This window comes from Octopus bimaculoides, chromosome 15 (assembly GCF_046866305.1).
Source record: "Octopus bimaculoides isolate indiv1 chromosome 15, ASM4686630v1, whole genome shotgun sequence".
Classification (NCBI taxonomy): Eukaryota; Metazoa; Mollusca; class Cephalopoda; order Octopoda; family Octopodidae; genus Octopus; species Octopus bimaculoides.
Genome location: NC_142942.1, coordinates 20176248 through 20198858, shown reverse-complemented (window position 1 = coordinate 20198858; position 22611 = coordinate 20176248). Strand labels below are relative to the sequence as shown.

General features: G+C 38.3%; 2 protein-coding genes and 2 pseudogenes across 3 annotated transcripts in view; 1 reads left to right on the top strand and 3 right to left on the bottom strand.

Moving 5' to 3' along the window:
• LOC106876905 (protein O-linked-mannose beta-1,2-N-acetylglucosaminyltransferase 1) overlaps window positions 1-2152 on the bottom strand; it is an 83395-nt gene extending 81243 nt beyond the window's left edge. Inside the window, exon 1 of the mRNA XM_089363503.1 lies at window positions 2079-2152. The gene's annotated coding sequence lies outside the window, so the exon portion shown is untranslated. The remainder of the gene's footprint in view (window positions 1-2078) is intronic.
• Window positions 598-17437, top strand: LOC106882244 (protein downstream neighbor of Son). 2 transcript variants are annotated; one of them, XM_052973160.2, is made up of 11 exons: window positions 598-697; window positions 2628-2917; window positions 4636-4743; window positions 5689-5883; window positions 6768-6880; window positions 7938-7994; window positions 9351-9532; window positions 10511-10613; window positions 12017-12280; window positions 12635-12833; window positions 13730-17437. In XM_052973160.2, the coding sequence occupies exons 2-11, from the start codon at window positions 2663-2665 to the stop codon at window positions 14054-14056; spliced, it is 1803 nt and encodes a 600-aa protein (XP_052829120.1). In that variant the 5' UTR covers window positions 598-697; window positions 2628-2662; the 3' UTR covers window positions 14057-17437. The 2 variants fall into 2 exon arrangements, with proteins under 2 accessions (XP_052829120.1, XP_014788339.1); XM_014932853.3 differs by lacking the exon at window positions 598-697 and having other exon boundaries at window positions 2426-2917.
• A 2914-nt stretch (window positions 17438-20351) lies between these two features.
• LOC149132434 (uncharacterized) lies at window positions 20352-21352 on the bottom strand (annotated as a pseudogene).
• A 235-nt stretch (window positions 21353-21587) lies between these two features.
• Window positions 21588-22573, bottom strand: LOC149132433 (uncharacterized; annotated as a pseudogene).
• Between the last annotated feature and the right edge of the window lie 38 nt (window positions 22574-22611).

Below are 22611 nucleotides of genomic sequence, written 5' to 3'. Positions count from 1 at the left end.
CGAGTTGGAGAAAAAGAGGTACCCCAATAGAAAGTTTAAACATTTACGTGTTCAAATAGGTAAGCAATATAGATTTTGAAGGTACTACTAAAGCAGCACGGTCCCGAACGCGCAGTCGCGCGTCCGCGCTAGCTAGTCGTGAGTGGTCGATCCTAACCCTAACCCTAAACACGTATTCATTTGCACACGCGCGTTCGGGCCCGTGCTGCTTTAGTAGTACCGATTTTGAACTCATACAAATGCGCGATTCATATTAATTGTAAATTTCGAGTTTCATTTTGTAGAAAAAAGCACTTTCAGTTACAAAAAGAAAAGAAAAAAAGTGAAACACTTTCATTTCACTTTTTGTCACAGTAAACCTCATTTTCGAGAAATTTCTCTGAAAGACATCTTTGCAGAAAGGTGAGTAGATTGATTACATATTTCTTTTATTATTCTGAAATTTTGAAATGCCAATTTTCTTTCACGGATCCGGAATCTCCGGAGCCGAAAACGTGGGTGTTGTAAAAAAAAAAAAAAAACGGAAGTGGGTGTGCTGTTTCTAAGAAAACAAGGGTCTGTTTTTTTTTTAGAAATAAAGAGAGAGAGAGAGAGAGTGCTCTTAAGTCATTCTTCAAATTTTCCAGGCAAAGAAAGGTCGCATGCAACGCGTGTCTCATCGAAAACCAGAAACACTGGAAGCGGTAATAATTTAAAGGTATTTTAGAGATAATTTATTTTAACATAATTTTCTGTTAGTAAATGTTTTTTTTTCTTACACAAACACGCAAGATGCGATAATGGCAAGTTTTGGAATTTAGGGTATGGAGTAAATTATTAAAAGAAAAAAAATTATTGGATAATCGTATATACTACACGGGCACAAATTGTACCGATAACCAAGTGAAAAGATGCTTTCCTGAGGCTAACTAATATTAACATTGTCTTTGTATAAGACTGCCACATTATGTTGGCAAATAAACTTTCCTAATCGTATTAATTCCATTGTGAAAACCAAGCGTTAAAAAAATCGAAAAACAGTGAAAAGTTTTGGAATTAAAGGAGTAGAGGGGAATAGTCATTTTTTTTTCAATAGGGTAATCGTATTTATTCTATTATGCTGATCGAAAAAAATTATCAAAAATAAAAAAAAGTTGCGAAGGGTTTTAGCACGTGAGAAATTAATTTCTCTTTCAAAGGGAGATTGGCATTATCTTTTTAATTTAATGTATCTAGACATTACATTGTCACAAAACTGCTAAAACTTTACTAACATGATCGATAAATGACTAAACCTGGATTTAATTGTATTTTATACAACCTTAGCTATCAATAGATAAATGCAAACTTTTATGTGTACATCTTTATAAATATTTCTCATGTGCGATGACTACAACAAACGCGTGCGCGCGCAAGATTCTTTGGGTTTTAACCATAGCTGAAGTCCGCCGCATGTTTTTCTTTTGGAATTGATAAAGATTTGTAAAAGTAACTTTTTGCGCACACACATTCTCTCTCTCTCTCTCTCTCTAGGTCAGGAGTCGCCAAATTTTTTCGACCATCGATCCCGTTTAACCACGTCTTCGTCATCGACCCCTTTTTAGCCACTTCATCTTCTGCACCGACCATTCTTGTGAACGTGTTTGGTAGACGGAAACTGAAAGAAGCCTATATATATATGTGTGTGTTTGTGTATTATGTCTGTGTTTTTCCCTCCTCTATCACTTGACAACCGATGTTGGTGTTTACGTCCCCCGTAATTTAGCGGTTCGACGAAAGAAACCGATAGAATAAGTACTAGGCTTACAAAAAATAAGCCTTGGAGTCGATTTGGTCGACTAAAGGCGGTGCTCCAACATGGCCGCAATCAAAATGACTTGAAACAAGTAAAAGAAAAAAAATGCTGGCTTAACCCTAACCCCAACCCCGATAACCCTATCATAACTGGGGGGAGGGTTGTGTCTCGCTCAGACATTTAAAGCAAGCTTTCTTTCTTTTGGGAATTTTCAGAAAATTTTTGTGAAGTGTTCTACACAGGAATTCATGTGATTATGCAATAACCAGAAGAAAAAAATTTGTGTGATTTTAAAGGCTATTACCTGTTATTTCTAGCACATGTCACGGCTGCCTGTTGCCCTCCTTGTTTCTTTCTCGCTTTGCCATATTGATGTTTTTCAATATAGTTCACCACATAGACATTGCTTGTATTTAAGCAAAAAATTCGGATTGTCAGTATCGTAAACAATGATTTTTTTTAAAAAACAAATCTGAAAAATGTAATTTTAACTAATCGGTCGCCTCTCGATGCGGTCCGTTTTTTTGAAAAAAGGTTGCCTGAGCCTGGTGTAAGTTGTGAATAGGAACTTAACTGCTATTTCTAGTACATCGAGCAACCAGTTAGTGGATCAATATAAAGGGGAGTAACTCTGTTATTACAGTTTCCATGAGCTTTCCCAGAATGCATCATTCTTTTCGGCGCGAAACTTGAGTTCGTCTTCCGATCAGTTTAAATGGAAGACATCAAACAACGATACATCGTATAAAATATCTCAAGCATCACGGAAAATAGAGATAATCTGAGTGACGTAGGAGTAAATCATCAGCTTATAACACAGATATTTATTTATATTTGTGTTTATTAATGGCAGAGACATCGCCGAATTGGAAGAAACCTTCGGAGGTGATGAAGTTGAGAAGGAAGAAAAAACGGTTATTAGAAAATGAGAATTCTTCATTAAGGAAAAGATTAAAGCTGGATGATTTATCTAACAGAAACGACCAGATTTCACCTTGTGCCAGTCTTTCTTCGTTCTATCAACATAAGAATCCTTTTAGAAGAAATCATTCCACACCAGTTCGAACCATTTCTTCGACAACGGAAGAAATTCGACCGAAAACAAATTCTATTCGACTTTTCGATACTTTAGATACTTCTGAGGTAAGGAAAAATCTTATTTAGGTCTGCTCCTTAATTGCTTTTTGCTTCGTTGTCTTTTTATATAGACTAATTGTGGGTGTTTATGAATTCTTGTTAATAAAAGACTTGGTGTCTCGAAGAATGGTAGATTCGGACTCCGTATTTTAAAACAACGAATTAGATTTTAAAGGCGGTGCTGCAGTATGGCCACAGTCAAATGACGGAAACAAGTATAAAGAGTAATCGTATTAATTCTTCTTTATGCAGAAGACCGAATCGAAAAAAATATCGTTAAAATTCCCTAATATACAAATTAAGGGCTTTTAGCCCGTGTTTGCTTTTATTTAAATGAGTTTCCCCTCGGACCTAGGGATATTGAGGGTTTTTTTTTAAACAAGCTAAATAAGACACAAAGTAAATAATTTGTACTCGTGACCTCCACTCGTGACTGTTTCCTCTTAGATTTCAGAAAATGGATTTTTTTTTTTTTTAAATTGAAATTTTCGACATACATGCTTTAGATAATGTGGATTCTAATTAAAGCGGGATTTGTTTTAAAAAGAAAGGGTTTTCTTGTAGTCGGGCATCGGTGTTATCGAAGATTCACATGAATCTGCCTTCAGATGCTTTTTATTTATTTTGTAACGAAGTTTCCTACAGTTGCCTCTTTGACTGTGCTGAATACGATTCTATCGGAATTTAATGTGGGGAGAAGAGGGGAAGAAAAAGAAATTAACTCGAACTAGTCGGTCCTAGTATCAGTTCATGTAGGACATTGTGTAACCCCTACCAAATTGGTGGACTTGGGCACATCGCAGAAATAGATGAATCTGTGATGTGCAAATGGAGAAGATAAAAATAGGTTTTTAGTATTTTGACCGTTCTTCTGAAGCTCTTCTACTACTTAGTTAAAAACTTTATCCAACCATGGACGACTTTATATTCTGATTGTTGAAGTGCGTACAATGAATGGGATTACTGAAATAGATGTGACACCAAAGTACACCCTGGAAGAACGTAAAACGACGTTCTATGAGTAAGATGGGGGAAGATTCAACAAAACAAAATTATTTACTTTGTTTACATGTTTTGCGCATTCGCGCTAGATAGTCGTTGTAGGATCGACTAGTCACGACTAGCTTGTTCGTGTGCGCGCACCGGGGCCACTCTTCTTGAATAGTACCCTTTTTCTCTCTAAAAGTTATAGGGAAGCAAAGCCTACTCGTGAATTCTTACAAACCACCTGTTGAACTTTTTTTTTCTCCCATCTTAAATTCCGTTATAATTGTAATCTACACGACAGGTATTTGTAGAAAATTTTTAGAAGTTAATTCGTGTTAAGATTGTATTTAGGTAATTTTAGCTTTCTTTAACTGAATGAATATACGTTGACTGGCTGGAATTAACTCAAATATGACAACTTTGTTATCGCAGTTTTGTGAGGTTTGGCTTTTATTTCTAGCAAGTAAATAGCCTGCTTGGGGTGGGGGTGTGATTTTTTTTTTTTTTTTTTTTTTGAAATTTTACTTTTTACTTTTTTTTTTTTCCTTCAGAATCATAATCTCCGTATTTTATACGTATTTCGTTACAAAAATTTTTCCTGAAAAATGAAGAAATAGGGGAGGGGGAATTGAATTTTTAAAAATATTTTTTCATAATCGAAATCTTCATAGCCTAAAACGTGACATTACTGGTACTTATTTTTTTTAGCTCCTTTTGTAAAACTTTTTTTTTTCCAGACAAATAATGTTAAAGATTTCAGAAGCAAAACTACCGACCATGGCATTCACCATTTACTTTCCAAAGATTCCTGCAAAGCGAAGAGAAATGAAGACTGTGCTGAACGGGTTTGTTGCTATTTGTCTCTCAACCACAGTAATTTCTGCTGTACTGCAATGAACGAATGGCTAAGCCAATCTTGGTTTAAAGGGTCATGAATCAGTAAATACCATAGGCAATGGGTTTACCTGTCAACTTCAAGGTTTCAGGTTCAGTTCCATTGCTTGGCACCTTGGCCAAGTGTCTTCTGGGTGGATTTGATTGGCAGAAGCTGAAAGAATGGTGTGTGTGTTAATATATTATATAAATGTGTGTGTGTGAGGCTGCATGGCCTAGTAGTTAGGGTGTTGTACTCGTGGTGTCAATTCCTAGACCAGCTGGTGCGTTGTGGTCTTGAGCAAAACACTTCATTTCATGCTGCTCTGTCGTGTGGTACGGTGTGCACCTGTTCAGGCAATGTTGATTTGATTGGAGAGAGAGGGTGAGCTATTTGTGCAGGTTATTGGGGTAAAAAGCTGAACTCTCATACATTGTCTTTGATTATTCTGTTTCTCTCTCTCTCTCAAATATGAAAGGTTTTCAATTTCTGTTTACCAAATCCATTTGCAGGGTTTTAATCGACCTAAAGTTGACCCTTGTACCATCTGGTTGGGAAGCAAACTTCTTACCTCACAGCAAGACTATAAAAACAAATGTTTTTATTTTGATACAGGCTGGGTGTAATATGATGCAGTGCTTTACAAGATGCCCTTTTTGTTGACCCTCCCCAACACCATGCAGGAATATAATGCACCTAGTCTACAAGCCGGTGATTTATTGACACATGTATTGCATGACAGTTTTTCAGTTTTCATTCGCATTGATAAACCTGAAGCTGTGGCAGGAAAAATGTCCTTGCCCAAGGTCCTTTCCTATGACATTGAATTCAGAACCATGTAATTTTGAATCTAAATTCTTTACAAGGATGTTATGTGAGTTACTGTGACATTGTCTTTTCATTCTCCTTTTTGCAGGTGTCCGATGTTTCAAATGTAACTAAAAAGGAAGATTTTTGTCAAGATATACCTTTTGATTGGAGTTTAAAACTGAAGATGCGGTTTATTTCTTTGTCTTTTGATTGGTGCAAGAATTTAAGGAGCTCCGAAGAAGCTGAAGGTGTGAGCAATTATTTAGCAAGTCAACTTCCTGAAACGACGCCCTCTGCAAATGTTAGTACCCTCCTCAAGAAGGGGGCTTATTGTTGGGTTTTCCATAGATTGTTGTCATTTTGTCCCAAACTATTCCAGTCATGGTTTTTGCGTCTTGTATTTCTGCAACATTATTAACCAATGCAGTGGAACCTTATAGACTGATCTAATTTGTTCCTAGAGGTTATTTGTCACCAGAGATGTCTGCAAACCGAAATTGAGCAAAAGTAAAATGGCAACTAATGCTCTCTTATTGATACCCTCAGCTTGTCATCAATTATTCTTATGCAAGATACCATTCATTTCCTAGGATGTTTTCTGGTTCATAAACTAATTGGTTTGTGATGAGAGGTGTTCGTAAACTGAGCAATGCCTGTGCGTGCATGTGTGTGTGTGTATATATATATATATATATATATATATATATACATACATACATGCACACACATACGTACAGGGTTGGGGAAAGGTCACCTGACAATTAATCTAAGTTCCATAAATACTATCTGTAATTCTCAATTGGTTTGAATGGAAAAATGTCGCTCAAGGACTTCAGTTTGAACAATTTTCATGGTGTTTCATATATTTCAATGCTGTCATTAGATTTGTTCATAAATATATCTTGGAATTAAATGGCTTTGATTTACTATCGGGCGGCCGACTCTGTGTGTGTGTATATATATATATATATATATATGCACATGCACTGTTTGCTGGAGACTTTCTCTATTGGTAGAGACATGGTGGGGGGTGCTTAAGGAAAGAGGATCACTTCAAATTTTCATATTATTTTTTCCCTTGGTTTTAAGCAGGAAAGTTCTTGATAGGAAAGAGCCTGCATGTTTTTTTTCATATGATCCTTTTAAATATGTAATATATATTTATATATGTTTTCTACATTTTAGTTGAAGAAACTTCCAGAGAATTCCTGGCGATCCCATTTTCACAGAGAGACTTTGTATTGGGTTCACCCAAATCTTCCCTGGGTGAAATTATTCCCAAGAATTACTCACGAAAAGTAAGAACTTAAAAACTAGGCTTCACTCTTTGTTGTGTAGAAGCATTTGTTTGGTTAATGTGTCTGTATGTAGACAGTGTGGCCTAGTGGCTAGGGTGCTGGGTTCATGATCATGAGTATGTGGGTTCAATTCCTGGATCATGCAGCATGTTGTGTCCTTAAGCAAGGCATTTTATTTCCTGTTGCTCTAGTGATTTCAACTGTGTGCCCAGCCAATGCGGGTGCAACTGTCTCTCTCCTTCCGACTATGACCTCCTGAATCTTCTGCTGGGTCAACTGATACTTCACAACAGCAGCAACTTGTCAACTGATGTTGGTTTGTTTACGTCCTTGTAATGTAGCAGTTTGGCAAAAGGATATCTTTGGACTAAGTATCAAGCTTATTCTACTGGGGTTGCTTGATTTGATTAAACCCTTGGAGGCGATGCCCCAGCATGACCTTGGTCCAATGACTGAAACCAGTAAAAGAAAATGGTAAAGGATCCACCTAAATAAGGGATAGAAATGATGTCATACTGTGTTGTGTAATTGTTATTTGTGTGGATGGGTTGAAATGGAATGGGTTTTTTTTTTATCTGTAAATAGAATGTAAGTGTTTTATAGGTGAAGAATTGTTATATACTGTCATTGTTCTTTCTTTAATGTCCCTTTTTCCACGCTGGCATGGGTTAGGCTATCCAACACCAACAGATTAGTCAAAAGGTTGCACCAAGTTTCAACGTCTGGCATGGTTTCTACTGCTGGGTGCTTTTCCCTATTGTCAGTTACATCTCAGATTATACCGAGTGCTTTTTTTTTCCCCATGTCATCAGCACTGGTGAGGTCTCCCAGTAGCTAGGAAGACTGACCCTTTAGCTGAGTGAAGCAATATGATGGGATCAAGTGTCTTGCTTAAGAGGTGAATACAAAGATAGAAATGGTTGGTGTGTAGCTGAGCGTGCTCGAGTGAGACAAATGTAAGTTGATTAGAGTTTAACGAGTTGGTGTGACTAATTAAACTTATCACAAACTACCATATTTCCTTGTCTGTATTGTGCTGTTTGTTGTTTATTTCCAGATCTTCGAACAGCATCAATCTTGGAGATCAAGTATACTCATCGCTGTTATCTGATTGGTTTGTATATTTCTTGTATCTGATTGGTTATTGACTCAGTGTTGTAATGTGGTACCCTGTAGTATTTGGCCTTTTTATGTATAAGGTTTAAGTGGTTGGAAAGTGGGGTTGTCAACATCCAGTGGAATAAATACCAGTCATACATTCAGGCTAATTTAATTGATTCTGCTCCTCTTTTCAAATTTGTGGCTTTGTGTCCCCGTCACGACGAACATACAAAATTGTAACCCATTAGTCATAATAGCAAGATGGCATCAAATGGCAGTAACAACAACAGCGAAGGCAGTGTGCTGGCACCTCAAGCGAAATGCTTAGTGGCATGTCTTCCAGCTTTGCTCTTTATCCATTGGGGTCAATAAAATAAGTACCTGTCACACACACACGGGTGTGTGAGTGCTCTAAGTTCTTTTAGTTTCTGTGTAACAAGGCTTTTGGCCAGCCCAGGGCTATAATCGATGTGTCCCAGGTGCCATGCAGTGGGACTGAACTTGAAGCCATGTTAAATCGAGGAAAGAAATCTCCTTAACCACAAGACCATATATGTGTGTGTGGACACAGTTTGCCACCTTGTTACCACATGGTCTTAAGTTCTATCTCACTGTGTGGTGACTTGTGAGTGGAATTGATACACAAGAACTGTATGGATGGAAGCCTGTTGTAGGTATATATGTATACATATTTACATACTTCCTACCAGGGCCTTATTCTCGTTCAACACAGCAGCTGTGGGCTGGAAGAGGTCCCATGCCAGCCCCGGCACCAGATGGCTGAATATAAGGAAGATCTCCAGAAACTCAACATCATCTTGGAGGATGCAGAAGGGCTGGGACAAGACTACTGGCAATGGCGGGTGGCGCTAATGGACCTGGCTGGTTCTATGCACGGCGATGCCTTTGAGCCTGCTGACCTGGGATAACCCCAGCCCTGTCAAGAAAGAGCATACATGGAGAAAGATAGAATGTTTACATATTTTGAAGAGTGTTAAACTAAAGACACCAACATTTGTTGACATTCTTGCACCTTCAAGGAGGAGTGGAATAAAATTTACATTACTTACGAAAGCAGGTAGGGGTTAACAACAGACCTCAGTCTATACTTCTCTAACCCATTGTGGTGTGGCAATGTGCTGGTGGCATGAAAAAAGCAGCCAGTACACTTTGTAGAGTGATTGGCATTACGGAAGGGCATCCAGCTATAGAAACCATGCCAAAGCAGATATTGGGGCTCGATGTGGTCCTGCTGCTTGTCAGGTCTTTTTAAACCATCCAAGTCATGCCAGCATTAAAAAAAAGGGTGTTAAATGATGATGTCTGTGTGTGTGCTCATTTTTCAATAGTTTCTTCTGTCTGTCTCCAGGTCGGAGAGTTTCCTGTCGGCGTTCGGTCAGTTACGGTCGGGCTATTGCCCTTACCTGTACGTCTGTACCCACCAGTTCACTGTGCTCTTCAAAAGGATGAAGACTTCAAAGAATGACTCCACCCTCTCAGCAGTTCTTACTCCGACAACTCGAGGACTCAGGGAAGCTCTCAAAAAGGAAGGTGTGTTCATTGTTTCATATCCCCTTATTGCCAAAGTGTGTGATATTATCATCATCATCATATGAGTTGTTTGTTACCAGCATCTCGTGTCTGTATGTTTGTGTTTGTCAGTAAGTATTCAATTAATGAATTGTAATCTCTCTCTCCCCCCCCTTTCTGTCTGTCTATGCATATTTCTGTATGTGCAGACATGCTTGTTTCAAGTCCCAAAACGGTACTGTTTCCACAGTGGAGAATGCCTCCAGTTAGCCATTCGAAATCACCAGCGTCCAAAGAGTTTTTTGTTCAATTGTCTTGTCCTATGATGGTAGATAATCAGAATAGATGTTGACTGATGGCAATAGGCCTCGTGGAAGTGACGACGAAATAAGCAACAACGATGGCAAATGTGCTGTGCTGCAAACTTATCCAACCCACATTGATAGAGAGAAGCCAAATGTTAAATCATTGGTGATAGTGACGACTTACCACTTGTCCTTTGCAGTTAACCTCCTTGGATATTACACTCATGAGTCCTAGGACTCAGAGCGGATGGGGCAATTTGCCTGGTTTCCATGGTGTATAAAATGGCAAGAGATCACCACAGAATGGGACCCTGGTCTGTTGAGTTAGTCATTTACAGCTGAGTGGACTGAGGCTATGTGAAAGGAAGTGCTTTGTTAAAGAACACACAGCACCGTCCGGTCTGGGAATTGAAACCACGATCATAATATGTGGTTTCAACACTCTAAATCGGCCACACACCTTGATAGATGGTGATGATCATTTAATGTCTGTTGTCCATGCTGGCATGGGTTGGGTGTTTTGGCCAGCTGGAGGGGGGGGTGTTGCACCAGGCTCCAGTTCTGATTTTACATATTCTAAAACTTTTATAAAATATTTTCCTTTAATTTAAAACAATTTTTTTTTTTTTTTTTTCGAAAATATTTAAATTTTAAAACCATCTTTTCTAAGTTAATTTTATTTATTCATTGGCAGGGATTGAATTCAAGATGCCGTGTAATCCAAAAGGCACTGAAAGGACCTCCCTGGAATCTGAAGACTCCAATATCAGTGGGGGTCCAGTATCTAGAAATTCTAGGTGAGGAGGTGATGATTGATTTCTTATGAAAGGACAACCCCAGATGGGGGAAGAGAGAGATTGGATGACAGTTGTGCCTCTCTTGTAAGCAATTAACAGCTTAATTGAAACAACCACAATGAATCTTAAGTCCTTGTTTCATATTTACATACTAGTGGGCATTTTAATAGAGGATGTGGTGATATTCATGCCATCCTCAAAATCAAAATTGTATGAAATGAAATGAGTGGTTACAGTTAAGGATTGAAACAAGATCCCAAAATCTGGCCTTCTGCATATCAAGCTGACAAAGGAATCTATGTGGTTGCTCTGTGAAGGTGTGTGGTGCTGTGGTTAGGTTATTCAACTCCTAATTGTTAGGTCATGAGTTCAATTCCTGGCAACATGTGTTCTTGAGCAAGACACTTTATTTCACGTTGCTTCAGTCCACTCTGGTGGCAAAATGGGTTGGATCTCCCTGAGAACTACATGCAGGATGTTCATGTCTGTGGAGTACTCAGCCACTTGTACATTACTTCACAAACAGACTGTTCCATTGATCAGATCCACTGGAACCTTCACAATTGTAACCAATGAAGTGCCAGTTTATATGGTTGGTCTATCTGCTAGATATAGCAGTCAAATCTTCCTCAACCCACTGTCTTGAAACAAAAAGTATGTATATATATATAAAATGATGCATTTGTCCTACATTAGTTCATGCCCGGTCCAGGAAATGAAAGCATGACCTCGTAATCGTGTGTCCAACAACCTTACCACTAGGCCATGCATCTTCACATGCACATACATCCTCGTCACATGTCTGGTTTCCATGCTGGAATGGATAGATGGGTTGCATGGAAACTGGTAAGCTGGAGGGCTGCACTAGATTCCAGTCTGATTTAGCATGGTATCTATGGCTGGATGCCCGTAACGCCAACCACTCTGACAGTGTAAAGGGTGCTTCTTACACGACTGCAGCAACACATGCCCCTGTGTTAATGTCTTAAACTGTGAGGCCATAAGAGTAGATATCTATTCATGGAAGGGTTGTTTCTCAAAGTGGTTTTGGGACAAATTGCAATGACAGGACTCCATGGAAGTATTTGATCTTTGTACAGTGCTGTCAACTTCTGAAACACCTTCCGTCATTGTTTAGCTCTTCAGCATTCACATTACTCTGTCTGATGTCCTGCTTGTTTCTCTATTCGTATTGTTTTTAGTTAATCATGCATTTATCCTGTCGCTGTTGCTATTTCAATAACGTTATTGTTTTTAGAATGATGTTGCAAGGTAGGTTTGAAAAGTCAGGTTGGGCTAGTTTAAATGTGGAACGGTTAAAGCTGTTAGCCATTGTCTTCTCTTGTGTCTTGTTCAATGATGTCTGAACACTTTTTTTTTTTGTTTTTCTTTTACTCCTGTAGCATCAGTTCACATAATTCCTCAGTTGATGATGATGGCGATGACGACGGTGATATTGATGGTGAAGCTGATTTATTTGAAGAGCAAGAGAACATAGTACCGAGTTCCGATCCTGAAGAGTTGAAACGGAATTTCCAGTCAAATGGAGAAATAGAGGAGGAGGAAGAAGATGGCTTCATAGCAGACGAGGGCGCTGCTGTATGGTTGGAAAGTATTGGGCTTGATAAGAAAAACTTCCCTTCATTGAATCCAAACAAAGTCAGACTGTATCCTTTTCCTTATGCTTTACTCAGGGCTAATGTGAACTGTGATGTCATCACTGCTTTAACGAGGTTTTTAAAAATTTGTTTGTATGAAGGTTGTCCACTGGGCCATTGCGCCTCCACAATATATATATATATATATAGGCACGCATGGGGTTGTATGGTTCAGAAGTTTGTTTCCCTACCATGTTGCCTCTCTCTCTCTCAGTGTGGGCAGGTGGAAGTTTTATGATACACTATTTACTCAGCTGAGCAATCACTTCATCACCCCCTCCCCTTCTTATATGTCCTTGTCATGCCTTTCCCTCATCGCCCTCCAGCTTCTTCACATTTTTTTCCCTTAATAAAAGATTTCAGTCATCGTGAAGGTTTTAAGCAGATTGACTGCCGCCCTGAATCGGTGATAGTGCTAGACCAAGACGTTGACGTACAAGCACTGTTTAATTTCCTCCTCAACTGGAGAGCCTGCATCGCGGCTGTTGGTCCACAACATGGCATCCCGCCAACCATTTTATCACCAAATGCTTTCAAAGGGGCTACCTTGAAATCACTGAAGGTAATTGGAAGTTTTTTTTTTTCTTTTTTTTCCATCCCATGTTAGTTTTGTCTAAGCAGAACTGTGATCAAGGGTGTTAATACTGTGGAACCACATGATCAAATGTCTCCTTCCTTTTCTAATAATATAAGGTGTGATTTGGTTGTTAGTTCTTTGCTGGTAAATCAACAATGTTTTTTTTTTTTATCTAACTTTTAGTTGAGAGGAAAGACAGTTTCCATCGGCTCTTACTCTGAGGCTGATGGAAAGAGTGGGGCAAGAAGGAGGGAGTTATCTCCCAACTGGGGGCCTCACCTGAATGCCTGCAAGGTGAGGTATTAGGCTGGTTGCCAGATTAACCATTTGGCATTTAAACTGGTCTATATATTGTACCTCCTTACTGCACATACTGGCTAGATCTAGTCTCTCACACCTACCCTACAATGTCATTCTAAAAAAAAAAAAAACATATTTAAATCTCAAAGCTACAAGGTTATGCATGATTAATTCAAGACTGAATTAATGAATTGAATAAATAATCTGAATGTTAAAGGGTTAGACTGATCATATTCAGCCAAAATATTCTACCTGTTCTGTGTTCCAGCTGGTCAGATCCAGCCTCTCACACCTGCCTTAAAAATATTTTAAAAATAAACCATTAACTTTTTTTTTTTTTTTTTGTCTTAAAGGATTTCAGTTATTGTGGGGGTTTTAAATGGATTCACTGCCATCCTAATATACCATACCATGTGAGAAAAAGGGACATGTTTAATATTGTATGTCAGAAAATAAATGAGCACACTATTGTAGTCCAAGGTATACTATGTCAGAAAATTGGACGTATTATATATTGTAGTGCTAGGCATACCTCACTTTGGCAGCAATTCTTTTAGTGTTCCTTAATTCTTCCACCCCAGGTAAAACACAGCACAGCCTTACAGAAGGACCGACAGAAAATCAGCGTGCTGGAGATGGCTGGACCGATCTTGCCCACACATGTCCAGAGGCTAGTCAAGTTGATCTGCCAGACACAGGACCAAAACTTCAGCTTATCTCTTCACACTCATGAACCAACATCAGCTCTTAACGTTCGAATGACGGATGCTTCCTTGAATCAGCCTCCCAGCAAATGCTCAAATAACAAAGTCGGTTCTGCTTTTTCTTCTACTTCTCTCGTTTCGGCATTTAAACATACTGTTTCAGACGTCACTTGTACTCCAGATGGTTTTGTCTGGTCGAGATGATGACTTTTTTTTTTTGTTGATTTTAATTTTCTTGTTTGTGTTTTTTAAATTTTTAAATTGATATCGTTTTTTTTTAAATCTAATATTGATATCAGTTTTTTATTTTTAATATCAATTGATATCAAAGGTGACATGCTGGCAGAAACATTAGCACACCGGGCGAAATGCTTGGTGGTAATTTCATCTGTCTTTACATTCTGAGTTCAAATTCCGCCGATGTTGACTTTGCCTTTCATCCTTTAGGGGTCGATAAATTAAGTACCCGTTGTGTACTGGGGATTGATCTAATTGACCCCACACACACACAAAAAAATTAGGGCCTAGAGTAGAAAAGAACGTCAATTTTTACCCACTTTTTCCTCAATTTTTAATATTGATTTAATTTTTAAAAATTTAATATCAATTGATATCATTTTTTTTTTTTCCCCCCAATATTTTAACTTTATAAAATCTACATTGGGTTATAGATCGGCACACTCATTAGAGAATCAGAGTAAAATGCTTTGCAGACTTTGTCCCGTCTGTTTATGTTCTGTGTTCAAATGTCACCAAAGTCAGCTTAGCCTTTTATCCTTCTCAAGCAAACAATTTGACTAAAACTTTCCCCAAGTTTGTGATTTTTTTTTTTTTTTCTCGTTAGTAATTATTATTAATATTATCTAAGTTTAAATTCCACTGATGTCAGCTTTACCTTTCATCCTTTCGGGGTTGATAAAACAAGTGCCAGTTGAACACTAGGGTTGATATATTTACCTACCCCCTATCCTGAACTTGCTGGCCTTGTGTCTGAATTTGAAAGCATTATTATTATATTTGCTGTGGAATGCATCAGATGTTATTAAGAACACCAGGAATCTCTTGACTGGTGTTCTTTGGTTGTTTTGCCCTTTAAGGGGCAATATTTTGTTTTCCGAAAGAAATGCTCATTTGCATTTTTAAAAATTACTTGTAAAAGGTGTCAACACCTTCCAATGGATAAACGATGTTTGAGCAATCTCTTTCTCGGTGTTGGTGTCTTCAAAAAAAAAAAAATACACTGTGGAGAGACTTTTTGAAGTTTGTAATAAGAATCTGCTTTTCCTAACTACAATATTTGTTCAAAATTTTTACCAACAGACATGGTTGGTAAAAGCTATCATTCAGTATTTTATATTACCTAACTCATTAGTTGCAAGTGATTTATGATTTATTGTACTTTTTGAGATGTCTTTTATTTTCTGAGGTCAGGTTTCATATTTCTTTATCTCATAAATCGTGAAAGATCCAGTGCTATATAAATTCTCGTAGACTTTTTACAAATGCATCACTGTCGAGTTTTTGAGTTGGTCTTTTTTCAAAAGTTTGATTTTGTCTTTAACAATGTCTTGTAGTGTTGTAGTTTTCTTTATTCATTGGAACCATTGGCTGAGGCTAAAAGGAAACAGGTTATAATAATAAATAGAACACGACAAAGCCCCCAAAAAAGAAGTCGATCTTGTAAGTAATGTTGACCATATAAGTCCAACCCATGCTAGCATGGAGAGCGGACGTTAAACGATAAGTATCAGCAAGTAGCACCATCTAACTTAAGTGACAGATTGATGTAGAAACCTGGAAAATTTATGATAGAAAATTTTTATTGAAATTCGTGTTGGATTAGCAATGGACATCATGTTTCAAAAGTTCTTTGTTGTTCTCTAAGTATTGGTGAGTGAGTAAGTTGTGATGTTGGTACAGGCAAACCAACAACATACTTTACATTGAAGGACCACAAGCCAACTTTCAATACACTGCCCAAATGTGAACTCATTAATCTTGCCAAAAGTCATTTTGGTATTGTAATTAAAACAGTCTTATAGTAAATAGTTGGTCTAAAGAAATCTGGGCAATGGAATCTTTTGGAGTGACAGTTTCTGTGTCTGTTGAAAAGTTCCTCATATTTTTGTATTTTCCAGTATATGTAGCATCTCTGATTGGAAGTTGCTCTGCTTTGGTTATAACATTGTAGATGGCTGGTGAAGGATGTAAGAAATATGTATAAGCACCTTTTCTTCATTAATCTACATTTTATTTTATTTGCCCTGGATAGACAATGCAAAACGTTTTAAATTGACACAACAGATGTAATCGAAAAGGCCATGTTTACCTTCTTTTAATTTTAATCATTGCTAAATTGCTTACCTCCATACGACTAATCTTTGGAAGATATAGTGTGTGTTGACAAGGACTGATTGAATGCGGCATTAATTGTATCAGTGGGGTCTGTAATAACGCCTGAAAGAAAAACTTGATGCTTTGCTATGAGATTTTGTAAATAGATTCATGGGTGTCTTAGTGAAACTTACAATGATAATGTTCTCTCACTATAAGTTTGGGCTTATTTGCACAAGACCTTGTAGACAATGTTTTTTTGTTTTCCCACGTGGAATGGACGTGAAAAGATTGTCTTTACTTCCTACTCTAGAGCAGCCTACGTAGAGTTGCCCATGGAAGAAGCAGGACTCTGCCAAATGCAGTCCAGCTAATGACAGTGTTTGCCCCCTGGGACTTGTTGATGGACATGGCAAAACTGATGCGTAGGGGGAATTGAAGTCGCAGAAATTGGAAAGGGATGTCAGCATCAGATGGGGTAAGTGGAATCCTTGGTATGAAGACATCCTCTCCTTTTCCACATCCAGAAATGATGGTGGCTTTGATGACGTGCTGCATGGCAGTCTTAATGACAAGACGCGTAACCTTGCAGAGTTTTAGAAGACTTAGATTCCTCAGAAGCATAACTGGAGTTCCAACTTTCACTGGCAATATGAGGGAGCAGTCCTTGTGGTTCCAGTGAATTAAGAAATTCAACAGGATAGTTGACTGCCTGATCAGGGTCAGGGATCAAATCAATTGATTTGTAGACATGAAGCCTACCAGGAATGACTTGCACCAGTTGATGGTGTTAACCATGCTGTTTTTTGGAGCTAAAATAGCTCTTTCGCACAGCCAGTTAAGGTCCTGGTAGTTTTCATGCAGACGGGAAAAGACTTTTCCTTTTAGGTCTTCGAGGGTGTCGACATTTGTTGAAATCGAGGACAACGTAGTTTCTCCATCATCACTGAGAAGTGATTTTCCATCCCCCAGTGATGAAAGGTTTGCTGCGAATTCTGCTGCCTGTTGGTTGCTATGCAGTCTGGCTCGCATATTCATTGTAAGGGTCAGCGTTGTTATGTTTTGCCATAACAGACGATTTGAGGCACGCATTAACTTCGTCTGCCCTGGTTCCTTTGAGAATAACTGGTAGAGTCTGCCGAAAGTCACCAGAAAGTAGAATCGTAAGCCCCCCCCCCATTGTAGTCGAGCAATCTCTGATATCTTGTAGTGTAGCGTTGAGGGCTTCAAGAGTATGCCTATGTGCCATGGTGCATTCGTCCCACACGATGAGTTGGCACTTCCGTAAAAGCAGGCCCTTGTCCGACATTTTGCTTATGTTGCAAGAGGGCTTGTCACATTTCGCCGATAATTTGATTTCACATGAGTCCACATCCCTTCCATGATGTTTGTGTGTACAGAGCGATCATTGGGATCCACAAAGGTGACACTGTGGTTGACAATGGAATGGTTTGGTAGGCTGTTATATGCTCTCCAGGAATCTGTGATAATCTTAGTTCCTGGCAAAACATGGCGGGTAACAATGTTTATGCACTTCTATTTTCCACAGAAACTAAGACACGTCTCAGATTTCCCCGTTCAACCATTCCAAGAACCCAAGCACATCCAAGACTTCTTCAAAGCAAATAGTTCAGTGACTCAAAATTGTAGGGCTGTATTGCAAATTGGCACGTGAAAAATTTTGAGACGATTTTTTTTCTTTATCTCTCTCTAGCTCTCTATGTGGTGTCCTTTCAATCTACATGGTGGGCTGCTTTGGTATGTTCCCAAATTTGAGAAATACGTTGGCTCCCAGTCGGGGAGTCTGATGCCTCTTGCATGTAATTCACATTCTGAACAATCTTCAGCCATATTTTCGATTTGTGTAACTGTAAGGGTTATTCTGTGTTTACTATATTTTGTTCTGAATCTATATCACTGTCATTAAATCGTCCAAAAGTAGTTTTACATTGTCTCTAGAGAAAATGTGTCCACTTGCCCCAGTCTCCCCTACTTTCAAATCAAAATTGGGTGCACTCGGCAGAGATGTAACCCACCCGTTTCTGTTCATTAAAGAAGCCTTCAAGCAATCTATCCACATGCAAGAAATAACAGCCAAATCTCACACATTCTTTTTTTGCCTATATTCTTAATAAAAAAATTTTACATACCTGCTTCGTATGTCCTAGAAGCTGGTTATATCAGGACTTTTGTAAAAAAAAAAAAATTATTTCTAGGGGTGGGGAGGAATTTCTAAAAAAGATCCCATACTGGCCGGCTTTTTTCCTTGGCGATAAAGATTTTGGAAAAATTTCACATGGTAAAAAGATGCTTTATGCATATATACTGTATGGCAAAAAGTTAAAATGCTTTTTCTTTTTTTTATACAAAATGCAACATGACAGTTACAAAAATTATGAGTACTGGAATAACAGCCTGTTCTCCAAATTCTCTTGACACCCACCCACATTTGTATGTAATACACATAGAATACAAATTTGTTGAAAATATAAAAGAAATTTCATGTTACATACCATTGGAATTTACGAAGGATAAACCTTGGGATTATGTTTTCAACATCGTATTCCATTTTGTGTACTGACAGTTCCCAGAAATTTCTTTAAGATCATAATTTGTGCTATCCAAATCGTATTTCTATATAACATTTCATCACTATATATCCATTTTCCTGAAAGTTATGAGGGAAAAATTGAATCTTGTGAATTTTCTGAAAGTCCTCTCCTTAACCACCCCTGTTTGTGCAAATTTGTTTTTTCATATTCGTTTTCTACACATTTTTTAAAACCTAGCAGGCTATTTGTTTTTTTGTTGTTGGGCCTCAAGCTTATAAAATATTCTTACCTGTCTCTGTGGCTTACAAAGTTCAGCAGCATCCTGCATTAATGTTTGGAAGAGGTTTACATGCCGTGTGTGCATCTCATTTGGTGTTGGATTTGCCACCGCAGGTTTTCGCTGTCGTTTGTGTGAGCTCTGGTGAGAGGATCCACGGCAATGTAAATGCGATTGACATTGAGATGCTTGAAACTTTAAGCTCCAAGACTATGTTTTCCAGCCGTCACATATTGTTGTTGTTCCAGGTTTAATATGCTGCAAAATTAATGGTTGTGGCCCTATCCCGCTTGTTATTTAGCAATGCAATTAGTACATTTTGTTGGCTGTCACGGCATATGCCTCCAAACTCACACTGTCCTTCAGATCTTTGATATTTTGTTTTCCTGAATTTCAACTCATCGATTTCCACTAATTCCTGGGATGCCAATGTCTGTATGTAGTTTTTTTGTCTCTACTGACCACTGACAGACTACGAATGATATTCTCTTATGGTTTCTGTGGATGTTGCTAACACGTTCTCATCAGTCACTGTCGGCCAATGAAAGGCTTGCTACGTGCACGGTTTCATTATGCAGCAACTGGTAGGGACGGGGGTGTTTACTACTCCACAAGTGGACCATTATAGGCGGTTACAGGATTATTTTTCGGTGGTAGTAAATAGAATAATACCGAAAGATGTCGCAATCTTTACGGAAGTGTCGCCTCTATTTCGATACTTATCTCCATTGCTAGGGGTTACGTTGAAAAGATTCGTTAGTGTAACGTCGTAGGTACTTGAGATTCATAGCTATTTTGGTCGCTGGTGTATAATTTTCCTTTGTGGTAATAATGAGACGTAAGGAGTAATTCCATTTAGTTGCTGTTGTTTACGGAAATCTTTTTTTAACAATGTTATCTAATGCATTAGCCCTTTTCGGTGATTTCGAAAGTTATGTCCCCAGTCTATTTATTATGGACTGGGTAGAAGAAAAAATAGCTTGCATTCTTTCATCGCAGAGCATGATTGTGAAAGAACTAAATTTAGGATATGGGCACAACAATGAATAAAGGTCGCACATTCATATTTCTTTCTTACTTTTGCCTGTAACCCATTTAATTGTCCTGCCGTTGTAGCGGCACCATCATATTAAGTGTAGCACTTCCAGTTAACCATTTTTTCATTTCATACAAATTAACCTGAAATTGTCTCGTAAATTTCTTGTAACTTCACAAATTAGGTGAATTCGGTGTTGGTCTCCCACTGTTTATAATTGTTTTCCATCGAAGTCTCTTTTCGAAAGACTATTTCTCAAAATATCGTTTCTAACACGCACTTCACTCAATTCGAGTGACCACAGGCTGGAGAGTGAGAAAGGGAGTGTGTCGCTGGGTGCTTGGGATGTGCTGCCGTCACGTGTTTAGCAACTCCTACAAGGTACTGCTTGAAGAAAGAGAATTCGTTCCAATAACTTCCTGAAGATTTCGTCCTTAAATTCATAATGCCACATGAATTCAATCAGATGCATCTGCAGTAAACTTCGGACTGTTCCATTTTCTCTTTTGTTGAGATTCTTTACATGCTTCCATAAGCATTCTATGTGGATGGTTGTGGCAAATGTTACCGGATCAACAAAATTTATAGAATGGTTTACAGTCAAATGTCTATATCCTAGCTGATTAAGCGTATTATACGAACGCGAGAGGTCAGAAATTATAGTTGTACCAGGCAGTATATGGTCTTATATAATACCTAAAAGAGTGTCCGCAGACCGGTCTTCCACTGCCACCGAAACACATCTTTTTGTATCCCTTTCAAAAGCACCAAACACCCACTGCATTTTAACCTGATGGCCAACAGTATATTTTCTTCTGGCAAATGCACTTTCATTTATCTCCACAATTCAGTTTGGCCCCCTCCCAGCTTAAAGTTTTGTGCAGCATAATATTCTGCACATATATCACGGCAAAAAGTTCTCCAATCTGAGACTGCTATATTCGCTATACAACATTCCTGGGATTATTCCCTTTGCTAAATCTTCTTTTGCCCAATAATACAATATATCGATCATTTGTTCGCATTTCAATTTACTATTTTCTAGAAATGTTCCTTTTCTAATGTAAACCATTTTTCCACATGGCCATATCATGCCATCCGACAAATTGTCTTTGGCTACTTCCATGAGGCCACACGAGGGGTGTATTTAAGAGTCCATGTCTCTTGAGCCAATTAATACTATCTGCTGTTGCAGCAGTGGTGATGGATAGATTGAAAATTACAAGCAGTATATCACAATCTGTAAAGGAAATGTGACATTCATTCCATGAAAGTACACAGAGTTCAGGCAGATGTTGAAATTATATAGCGGGTGTACATACTTCTTGCACATAACTGTTATAATCCACTATACATTTGGCTTCTTTAACGTTGTTTGTTGTGAACCACATCGCATCTGTGTGTATTAGTGTTTTGTCAATGCAGCTTCCGAATGTGAAATTATCAGAAGCTTAGCATCTCTTTTGGCCACCTAAGGCCGTTTCTAATAGATTTTAAAATACAGCTTTTTCCACTGTTGGATGGACCCATGATGTGAAGGCCATTCACTTTTGGGTTGATTTTTGTGACATATTTCGTAAGTTTGCCAGGCAGACTTTTTATGGTCAATGGTTTAGCCATTGTTCTTTGAAGTCCGTTCTCCGCAGGTGATTTTGTCCACTCTGTGTACTTTCATAACGCCACATGAATTCAATCAGATGCGTCTGCAGTAAATTTCGGGCTGTTCCATTTTCTCTTTTGTTGAGATTCTTTACATGCTTCCATAAGCATTCTATGTGGTTGGTTTTGGCAAATGTTACCGGATCAACAAAATTTATAGAATGGTTTACAGTTAAATGTCTATATCCTAGCTGATTGAGCGTATTATATGAACGCCAGAGGTCAGAAATTATAGTTGTACCAGGCAATATACAGTCTTGTATAATACCTAAAAGAGTGTCTGCAGACCGGTCTTCCACTGCCACCGAAACACATCTTTATGTATCCCTTTCAAAAGCACCAAACACCCACTGCATTTTAACCTGATGGCCAACAGTATATTTTCTTCTGGCAAATGCACTTTCATTTATCTCCACAATTCAGTTTGGCCCCCTCCCAGCTTAAAGTTTTGTGCAGCATAATATTCTGCACATATATCACGGCAAAAAGTTCTCCAATCTGTGACGGCTACATTGGCTGTACGACATTCTTGGGATATTCCCTTTGCTAAATCTTCTTTTGCCCAATAATACAATATATCGATCATTTGTTCGCATTTCAATTTACTATTTTCTAGAAATGTTCCTTTTCTAATGTAAACCATTTTTCCACATGGCCATATCATGCCATCCGACAAATTGTCTTTGGCTACTTCCATGAGGCCACACGAGGGGTGTATTTAAGAGTCCATGTCTCTTGAGCCAATTAATACTATCTGCTGTTGCAGCAGTGGTGATGGATAGATTGAAAATTACAAGCAGTATATCACAATCTGTAAAGGAAATGTGACATTCATTCCATGAAAGTACACAGAGTTCAGGCAGATGTTGAAATTATATAGCGGGTGTACATACTTCTTGCA

Coding starts and splice junctions, on each gene's coding strand:
- LOC106882244 (XM_014932853.3), top strand. CDS start 2,621: ATGGCAGAGACATCGCCGAATTGGAAGAAACCTTCGGAGGTGATGAAG. Junction 2,918..4,635: donor ATACTTTAGATACTTCTGAG/GTAAGGAAAAAT, acceptor TTTTTTTTCCAG/ACAAATAATGTTAAAGATTT. Junction 6,881..7,937: donor CCAAGAATTACTCACGAAAA/GTAAGAACTTAA, acceptor GTTTATTTCCAG/ATCTTCGAACAGCATCAATC.